This window comes from Ursus arctos, unplaced genomic scaffold, assembly GCF_023065955.2.
Source record: "Ursus arctos isolate Adak ecotype North America unplaced genomic scaffold, UrsArc2.0 scaffold_19, whole genome shotgun sequence".
Taxonomy (NCBI): Eukaryota; Metazoa; Chordata; class Mammalia; order Carnivora; family Ursidae; genus Ursus; species Ursus arctos.
Genome location: NW_026622863.1, coordinates 32147706 through 32157931, shown reverse-complemented (window position 1 = coordinate 32157931; position 10226 = coordinate 32147706). Strand labels below are relative to the sequence as shown.

The 10226-nt window shown below is 47.2% G+C and overlaps 1 protein-coding gene across 4 annotated transcripts in view; it reads left to right on the top strand.

Annotated features, from left to right (window-relative positions):
• The first annotated feature begins 3023 nt into the window (after positions 1-3023).
• MAF (MAF bZIP transcription factor) overlaps positions 3024-10226 on the top strand; it is a 328036-nt gene continuing 320833 nt past the window's right edge. For all 4 annotated transcript variants that reach the window (XM_048223618.2, XM_048223617.2, XM_048223616.2 and 1 more), the window contains exons 1-2: positions 3024-4965; positions 9235-9334. In XM_048223618.2, coding sequence (XP_048079575.1) covers positions 3845-4965; positions 9235-9334 — 1221 coding nt within the window. In that variant the 5' untranslated portion in view covers positions 3024-3844. The remainder of the gene's footprint in view (positions 4966-9234; positions 9335-10226) is intronic.

Sequence of the window (10226 nt, the reverse complement as noted above, 5' to 3'; positions counted from 1 at the left end):
TAAACCATAAAAAACGTGCAGATAATAATACATTTAGCTGCACAAACATGGGCATTTAATTTCTAGAAATGATATATAATTGCAACAATTAGGTGGACGGCCATGAATCTGTATCCCATGGTCTTCGCCATTAGCAAACTTTGTTTATAAATGTTGTTTATTTATAAATGTAGCAGTTTCAGTGTTCCTGGCCAAAAATACTTTCAAAAGAGGCAGGGATCCTATCTTACAGCTTTTAACAAAAATGTGATGCAAAAGGATAAAAAAATAAAAACCAATTATTACAAACAAAAAAATGAATTAATTCTTCCTAAATACACTTATATTCATATTTTACATGAAAAATATAAACCAGATTTTTGTGGCTAATGATTAAAAAGCTCTGGAAAACTAGCACTATGGACAATGCTAAGTGACATAATATGTTTATGTAATTTAAGCAGTGGATTTTCCTCTGAATACATAAACTATAATCTCTTAACTTCATTACTAGGTAAAATACTGTTTGAGAGGAGGAAAGAAAAGGAATTCTGTTAGATTGCATAAATATTGACATAATCTTCACTCTTTCTTCCCAACTGGCAATAGACATACTTCATTCCAGCCCTACAAAGTGTTCCCATAAAACCAAAACTATCCTTATAAACAGCTTCTCTGCAGCAATAATGAAAAGGAAAAAGTATGTTTCTGGAAAATACCAATGGCACTGGCCTTTTAGGATTATGATGTGCCTACAAACCTTTTGGGGAGCTCTCATTAGGGATTCTGGGTTTGAAGGCTGCCAGCATCAGAGAAATTAACACAAGTTTAATCTGGTGCAAGAAGCCAATGAGTGACACCTAAGGTCTCATTATAAATAGTGAAGTATGCTGTGGGGTGGGTGAGAGCAATTCTGAAGTGCAATGTTCAAGAAGCTGGCTTAATATATGACTAAGTGTCAGAAGTCAGGTTTTCTGAGAATTACTTTTCAGATAAACAACTTTATAGCACTGCACTTAATCATACTTACTAGAGACATCTCATTTATCACCGAATTACAAGTAACTTTAATTCTATTGATATTGCCATAAAGCCTGTTGAAAATCTATCCTGGCACTTTTAAAGGGTTTAGGCCCCTATTACATGGGATTCACTTGCAAAAGTCTCTCAGCAGAATCAGACTCTGAGGGCTTCTGTGTCTCCTGGCCTCTTTGTTGACAATCAAGAGGTACAGTAGGGAAAAAAGATTCCTGCACCTGGAAGCATTGTCCTTAGCACCTTTCTTACAAGGCTGGGTTCTCCCAGTGCAGTCAAACTAACTATCTGTGCCTCAGTTCCCCTCCCACCTTGGAAAACCAGCTTCTTTTCACTTCATCAACAAAACTGGACACGGATCAATTTCAACTGACCTTTGCCGAAAGGTGGCGCTGTTGAGGTAAAAATCCAACAATAGTTTTCACTCGGATTCTTTTGCAGGCTTTTCAGATTTTTTTTTTTTTTTTTTTTTTTTAGTGCGCCCTCCTAGCGTCTCCCCCTCCCATAAAGTAAAATAAATATGATTAACACCAAATGCATTTCATTAATTGGAGGAATCAACAGTCTCAATATCCAAGTAGGCGGGCTGGTCTTCCAAACGCTGGGTCGGCTTGGCTCATGCTTGCTTTCCCCCAAATAAATCTCGGTTTCTCCGACTTGCCTATCGCTTTAAAATCTTAGAAACAGTTGTTGGTTCTTTCTTTTCTCTTTTCTGTTTCTTTCTTTCCTTTTTCTTTTTTTGCATAAGCTTTAAAAGAATCGGTCTAGAAAACTGAATAGTTATTAGCATCTGCAACGGGGAGGGGGAGAAGCAGCCCCCCACCCCACCCCCACTGTGGGTTTCCGGGCTGGTCCGAGAAACCGCGGTTTAAAACTTAACCCTTCGAGGGGAGCTGGCGACATCTGGGTGTTGTTCCCCCCAAAAAACATACACCCCTTGCTCCTCTCCACAGCCAAGTCTGAAATAATTAAGTGAAATGTGAAAGTGCAAAGGGCACGCGGGACCCTGATAAACAGGGGTCAGATTTCATAAGGGTGTGTGTGTGTGTGTGTGTGTGTGAGAGAGAGAGAGAGAGAGAGAGAGAGAGAGAGAGAATGAGAGAGACAGAAAGAGAGAGGAATATGAATACGAATCTCAAAGGCCAACCTCGGGCCAGTGTCGGAAGCCAGAGGGCTAAGCCAGGCTGACCCGGCTCCGAGCTTCTCCGGAGTTAACTCGCGTAGGCGTTCGCTCCCCCCAAGGGCACGCGACGCCAGCGGGCAGCCAGTCCCCGCGCGTAATGGCCCCTGAACAACTTATTTCCCCTCTCTTCGAAGAGGGCGATAAAACGGGCTTTCTCCCCTGGCGGACGCGGAACCACTCGAGCTGCGCCTGGCTAGGCTTCGTCCCGCGCGCAGTCCGGACCCTGAGACCCCCGCACCCCTACGCCCCAGCGCGCGGGCCCCGGGGAGAGGGACAAAGAGTTTGCGCTCTTTGGCTCAAAGAGCCAAGTTTGAGCTCCGCGCACAGTTACGCTTGGGGAAGGCAGGTCCCCCGGGCAGACACCTGGGTGCCGAAGCTGGAGAGAGGAGAAGCTGCGGAGCGAATTCACAGTCCTGGGGATGGGGGCTGCCCGGGAAGGGGAGTCAGGCCAATCCCTGCTGAGCGAGTGGAGGGCAAGCCGGCGCTCCGGAAGGCAGGCCTGTCTCGCGCTCCGAAGTAAAGCAAACCGCCCTCCCTGTCCTCCCAGGTTCCCGCAGCCCCTCTGGACGACTCCCTGCCCTCTCGCACTAAACTTTGCGCCAGGCTTTGCTCCCTCCCCCAGAGGCTGCGGCGCGGGAAGGGTTAAGCCTGCTTGTCCCAGCTGACAGTCAGCTGATTGGGCCCTGATTGACAGCTCCGAAAAGTTTCCTTGTTTCTATCTATTATGCTAATCGCGGCCGCTCTCGCCGCCTCCCATTGGCCCGGAGTACCAGTCAATTTCCCATTTGGGCCTGACGTCACAAGTACTATAAAACTCAGCAATTGCTTTAAACTCTTCTTGCTGGATCAGAGGCTTTAAAATCTTTTTTCATCTTCGAGCTGTAGCTCGGGCTGCTCTTCGGCTCGGCCTCCCCCCTTTTGCTCTCTGCCTCGCCTTTCCCCAGGACTTCGCTATTTTGCTTTAAAAAAAAAAAAAAAAAGGCAAGAAAGAACTAAACTCCCCCCTCCCTTTCCTCCTGCCGGGCTGCACCTCTGTCTTGCACTTTGCACGGAGAGAGCGCGCGAGGGAGAGAGAGAGGGAAGAAAAAAAATAAAAAGAGCAGGCAGAAGAGAAGGCGAGAAGCATGAAGTGTTAACTCCCCCGTGCCAAGGCCCGCGCCGCCGGACAGCCGCCCGTCGCGCCTCCAGCCCCGAGCGGCCGCCGCGCGCGCCCCGCCTGCAGCCCGGGCCGGCTAGGCGAGCCCTCCTTATGCAAAGCGCGCAGCGGAGCGGCGAGCGGGGGACGCCGCGCACCCGGCCGGGCTCCTCCGGCTTCGCCGCCGCCGCCACCGCAGCCCGCGGAGGACCTTCCCGAGCCTGAAGCCGCCGGCTCGGCACGCACGGAGGCGAGCAGGCGAGGAGGGGCCGGGGCGAGCGAGCGAGCACATTGGCGTGAGCAGGGGGGAGGGAGGGCGGGCGCGGGGGGCGCAGGCAGGGCGGGGGGTGTGTGCGCGCTCGGAGGTTTCGGGCCAGCCACCGCCGCGCGAGCTAGAAGCGCCCCAGCCCGGCAAGCTGGCTCACCCGCTGGCCACCCAGCACAGCCCGCTGGCCCCTCTCCTGCAGCCCATCTGGCGGAGCGGCGGCGGCGGCGGCGGCGGCGGCAGGAGAATGGCATCAGAACTGGCAATGAGCAACTCCGACCTGCCCACCAGTCCCCTGGCCATGGAATATGTTAATGACTTCGATCTGATGAAGTTTGAAGTGAAAAAGGAACCGGTGGAGACCGACCGCATCATCAGCCAGTGCGGCCGTCTCATCGCCGGGGGCTCGCTGTCCTCCACCCCCATGAGCACGCCTTGCAGCTCGGTGCCCCCTTCCCCCAGCTTCTCGGCGCCCAGCCCGGGCTCGGGCAGCGAGCAGAAGGCGCACCTGGAAGACTACTACTGGATGACCGGCTACCCGCAGCAGCTGAACCCGGAGGCGCTGGGCTTCAGCCCCGAGGACGCGGTCGAGGCGCTCATCAGCAACAGCCACCAGCTCCAGGGCGGCTTCGATGGCTACGCGCGCGGAGCGCAGCAGCTGGCCTCGGCGGCCGGGGCCGGCGCCGGCGCCTCCCTGGGCGGCAGCGGCGAGGAGATGGGCCCCGCCGCCGCCGTGGTGTCCGCCGTGATCGCCGCGGCCGCCGCGCAGAGCGGCGCGGGCCCGCACTACCACCACCACCACCACCACCACGCCGCCGGCCACCACCACCACCCGACGGCCGGCGCGCCCGGCGCAGCGGGCAGCGCGTCCGCCTCGGCCGGTGGCGCGGGCGGCGCGGGCGGCGGTGGCCCGGCCAGCGCCGGGGGCGGCGGCGGCGGCGGCGGCGGCGGAGGCGGCGGGGGCGCGGCGGGGGCGGGGGGCGCCCTGCACCCGCACCACGCCGCCGGCGGCCTGCACTTCGACGACCGCTTCTCCGACGAGCAGCTGGTGACCATGTCGGTGCGCGAGCTGAACCGGCAGCTGCGCGGGGTCAGCAAGGAGGAGGTGATCCGGCTGAAGCAGAAGAGGCGGACCCTGAAAAACCGTGGCTATGCCCAGTCCTGCCGCTTCAAGAGGGTGCAGCAGAGACACGTCCTGGAGTCCGAGAAGAACCAGCTGCTGCAGCAGGTCGACCACCTCAAGCAGGAGATCTCCAGGCTGGTGCGCGAGAGGGACGCGTACAAGGAGAAATACGAGAAGTTGGTGAGCAGCGGCTTCCGAGAAAACGGCTCCAGCAGCGACAACCCGTCCTCTCCCGAGTTTTTCATGTGAGTCTGACACGCGATCCCAGCTAGCCACCTTGATAAGTGCTCCGTGGGGGTCCGACTCGGGTGTGGGCTTGCTAGTTCCAGAGCCGTGCTCGCCGCCACCTCGCCCCCTCCCCTGCCGAGATTGCCCGATGCCCCTGCACACACACACACGCACAACACACACACACAACACACACACACACACACACACACACACACACACACACACACACACACACACCCTGCTCCCAGTTGGCGGCGGTGGTGGTGGCTGTTTTTAAATGGGGAGGGAGTGGATGTCTGGCTCATGGATTGCCAATCTGAAATTCTCCATAACTCGCTAGTTTGTTTTTATTTACACACCCCCCCCACACACACACACACAATGTTCCAAGATCTCAGCAGAGTTCTTCATGCTCACCTTTGAAGCCTGCATCATTCACAGTGTGTTTTTTTTTTCTTCAGTTCATGAGCTGGTGTTCATTTTCTGTGTGTGTGTTTTATTTTGTTTGGATTTTTTTTTTTAATTTTACTTTTTGGAGCTTGCTGTGTTGCCCTTTTTCCCAACCTCCACCCTCACGCCCTCTTCACCCATCTCCTCAGAGATAAAAGAAAGAAAGAAAGAAAAAAAAGCTAAGTTTTTTTTTCCTCCTCCTGAGTTCTTCATGTGAGATTGAGCTTGCAAAGGAAAAAAAAATGTGAAATGTTATAGACTTGCAGCGCGCTGAGTTCCATCGGGTTTTTTTTAGCATTGTTATGCTAAACTAGAGAAAAAAAATCCTCATGAACCTGCCACAATCAAGCCTGCATCAACCTTCTGGGTGTGACTTGTGAGTTTTGGCCTTATCATGCCAAATCTGAGAGTTTAGTCTGCCATTAAAAAACTCATTCTCATCTCATGCATTATTATGCTTGCTACTTTGTCTTAGCAACGATGAACTATAACTGTTTCAAAGACTTTATGGAAAAGAGACATTATATTAATAAAAAAAAAAAGCCTGCATGCTGGACATGTATGGTATAATTATTTTTTTTTCTTTTTTTCCTTTTGGCTTGGAAATGGACATTCGAAGACTTATGGCATGGCATTCATACTTTTGTTTTAATTGCCTCATGACTTTTTTGAGTTCAGAACAAAAAAGTGCCACCCTAGAGCCTTCTTCCCGTGAAAGTTTGCATCTGCTCCAAAACTGCTTTGAGTTACTGAGAACTTCAGCCTCCCATTGTAAATGCACTGAAGGCATTCCTTGTCAAAGATGCCAGAATGGGTTAAAAATTTAACATGGCAAACATTAAAAGAACTCTTAATGTTTTCTTTTTAATAAGAATGACACCCCACTTTGGGGACTAAAATTGTGCTGTTGCGGAAAGCAGTCTAAAATTTATTTAAAAAAAAAAAAAAAGAAATCTGCCCCGTTATTTTTGGTTTGTTTTATTTTTATTATTATTATTTTTTTTTTTTTTGGCTTTTGGTCATTGTCAAATGTGGAATGCTATGGGTTTCTAGTATATAATTTAATTCTAGTTTTTATAATCTGTTAGCCCAGTTAAAATGTATGCTACAGATAAAGGAATGTTATAGATAAATTTGAAAGAGTTAGGTCTGTTTAGCTGTAGATTTTTTAAAAGATTGATGCACTAAATTGTTTACTGTTGTGATGTTAAGGGGGGTAGAGTTTGCAAGGGGACTGTTTAAAAAAAAAAGTAGCTTATACAGCATGTGCTTGCAACTTAAATATAAGTTGGGTATGTGTAGTCTTTGCTATACCACTGACTGTATTGAAAACCAAAGTATTAAAGGGGAAACACCCCTGTTTATATCTGTAGGGGTATTTTACATTCAAAATGTATGTTTTTTTTTTCAAATTTAAAGTATTTGGGACTGAATTGCACTAAGATATAACCTGCAAGCATATAATACAAAAAAATTTGCAAAACTGTTTAGAACGCTAATAAAATTTATGCAGTTATAAAAATGGCATTACTGCACAGTTTTAAGATGATGCAGATTTTTTTACAGTTGTATTGTGGTGCAGAACTGGATTTTCTGTAACTTAAAAAAAAATCCACAGTTTTAAAGGCAATAATCAGTAAATGTTATTTTCAGGGACTGACATCCTGTCTTTAAAAGAAAAATGAAAAGTAAATCTTACCACAATAAATATAAAAAAATCTTGTCAGTTACTTTTCTTTTACATATTTTGCTGTGCAAAATTGTTTTATATCTTGAGTTACTAACTAACCACGCGTGATGTTCCTATGTGCTTTTCTTTCATTTTCAATTCTGGTTATATCAAGAGAAAGAATAATCTACAATAATAAACTGCATTTTTTTTTTGATTCTGTGCTCAGTTTCTTAGTGTACAGTTTAACTGGGCCCAAAACCGCATTAGAAGCGTAAAATGCACCCTTTTCTCCAGTGGAAGGATTAATGGAGGCGTAGGGAGGCAATAATTCAGGGTGAAACATAGGCTGTTTTGTGAGGTGGGAGGACAGTCCCTTTGAATAATTAGCAATATTTACTATAAATGTAAATTATGGCCTCTCAAAATGCAGTCCCCCCCCCCCAAAGTTTTTAGTTTTCAAGTAAGTTGAGACATCATTGCCCTCTGGTGAAAGCAAACAAACAAAAATCCCAACCAGAGAGCAGGGCCTTCTCAGCATTGCCCTGAGCTTCTGGCCCAGAAGCAAGCCCATCTAGAGAGAAATGGGCCGGGCAAAGAAGTCATGGCCCGAGGTGGCTTGGGCACATATGCATTTAATGGTAAAGATAAACAATTCTTGCCTTTTGGCTAAAATTGATTATTTTTCTTTCTTCCCTTACACGCCATGATTTTCTTGTAAGGCAAGGCCTGACCGGACCTAACATCAACACTTCGGACAAATCAAGTTGTTTGTTGTTGTTGTTGTTTTTAACTTTGAAGGTCATTTGTCTAGAATAGGAAAAAGAAAAACCCACCCCTTACTTACATAACCCCAAGTACGTATCTGGGTTTAAAACTGTGTTGTTAAATCCTCTTTCACTGTGAGTATTTCGCAGAGGGGGCTTCTCCACTTAGACAAGCTGGCAATGATTTTCGATCACCTTAACTCCAGAAATACAAGCAAAAAGTAATGCCTTGATAGAACAAGGCTGTGCTCTGATCGATCAGTATTTACCCCCACACAGGCTATGTGTGGAGGCTAACTTCAAAGGTGACTTGGGAAGTCTTGAACTATCTTCACTAGCAGCGCTGACCTATTTTAAAATGACATAAATTCGTGCAACTAATGTTACAAATTCATGCAGTTTGCACTCCTAATCGACTTCCCCTAGAATGCTAAAAGAATGTTAGACAAAGCCAACCCTGTTTTGAAAATATAGCCAAACACGATGACTTTTGTTTTATTTCGTTTTTGGTGTTTTTGTTGTTGTTGTTGTTTTTTTTAAGATAATATTGCAACTCTGAACGAAGGCCTTATTTTGCAGAAAACAGGTTGTGCTAGGCTCGGATGAGTTCTGGCCAGTGGATCATCCTGTCTTCCTTCCCCTTTTTCACAGAACGCGAAGACAGTGCATACCCACTGCATTCTGACCTTCCTTTCTGTACCAGCTTCGATAGAACTCCCGACTCCACACTTAATTTTGCTTAACAAAAGTCTTCATAGTAAACATGCTTCCATGTGCTTGAAGTTAGCTCTTCTGCACTTCCGAGGTTTTGGGGTTTTTTCTCTGATCCCAACGAGGAGATATGCAGTTTCCCCCTGAAGGGGCAGAAACGGAGATATCATTTATGCAAAAAGCTCAGCAGCAGATGAAAGCTTTCAGGCAAACACCACGTTCTGAAAATAAGAGTGCCACTCGGAATGGTCTCACTGCAGTCACCTCCTGAGGAACAGGACTTGGGAGACAGGCGGTCGTGCCACAATTAAGCATTTTGATAGGACTTGACAAGGCAGTTCACTCTAATAAGTGGATTTTGGCCCCAAACATTAGAAAGCAGAGAGACACTGGCGAAAATGGGGTTTGGGTGGCTGGCTTTAAGAGAAGGTTAACTCCTGAGTGAAAGGCGGTTTTAGATAGAACCGTGACTAAAAACTTTGAAATGTCGTATGAGAGACAAACACAAATACGTGTGGTTTTTTTTAACAAAGAAATCCTAAATTCTGCCTAAGTGCCCCTAGTAGAAATAAGTCTCTAAATTAAAAAAAATAATAATCAGTTCTGTAAGGAAATCTAGCTTCCCTTTCCACTGCATCTGAGTCTTTGTCTAAATAGTGTTAAAATTCCTTTCATTCCAATTACAGAACTGAGCCCACTCGCAAGTTGAAGCCATCAGTGGGATACGCCAGATTTTGGAAGCCCCGGCCATGTGTACTTACAGTGTATTCACAAAAAGAAATTTATGTGAGAACTGTACATTAAAAATTTATTATTATTATTGTTATTGTTTGCAGCCTTAGAGAACACCCTGCCCCTGACTTCCGTTTAGTCTCCTTTTTAAAGAAAAATGATTGTGTTAGAGAGGAAGGGTTGTCGGTGTATAACCTCCATGCTATGGACTCTGCCTCTGGTCTGAGGGTCTTTCTATGCCAACCTTGAGGAAAGCACGCGGGTGCTTCTGGCCTCACCGTGCTCGAGACGAAATAGATGCCGTTGTTTTCAACCTGCAAGATTAGTTTTAAAAAACCGCTGAAATTTAAAGGAGACCTACATGGACATTGATACGAAGAAAAGTTTTCCAGAAGGTAGCAGCTAGCGTTTTTAAGACCTATGTACCCATGCACACTCTAAGTAGTACTTTTCACACTTCATTGTTTCTCTGGCAGATAATTTCACTAAGAAGAAAAATATACTTGCCTCCCCCTCCCCAAGCAGATGCCACGGGCAGAAGCTTCAGCCGAGCCCCAGCACCCTGGCTTTCTGGTAGGCCCCCGATAGTATTTGTATTCAGCAGTGATGTCAGACGTGTTCATTTATCAGACGTAGCTGTAAATGAAAGCAGCGAGTGGCAGAACACAAAGTCAGTGACACCACACCCTCCAGGTGCTTTTTTTCTCCACTTCTCTGCTCCCAGGCCATTCACAAAATCACCTCCCTTGTGCTTGCCTACTTTTTGCACATTTTCTTTTGTTAAAAAAAAACAACGTGTAACGATATTTCACACTGTATCTGACACGTTAGTAGAGCAACATTAAAATAGGCAGAGAGGTTCTTCCTTCATCTCGGTGAGGAAATGATGTCTAGATACCATGTTTATCCGCCTCGGTGCCATAGCCATCTGGGCCCCTTTTCAACA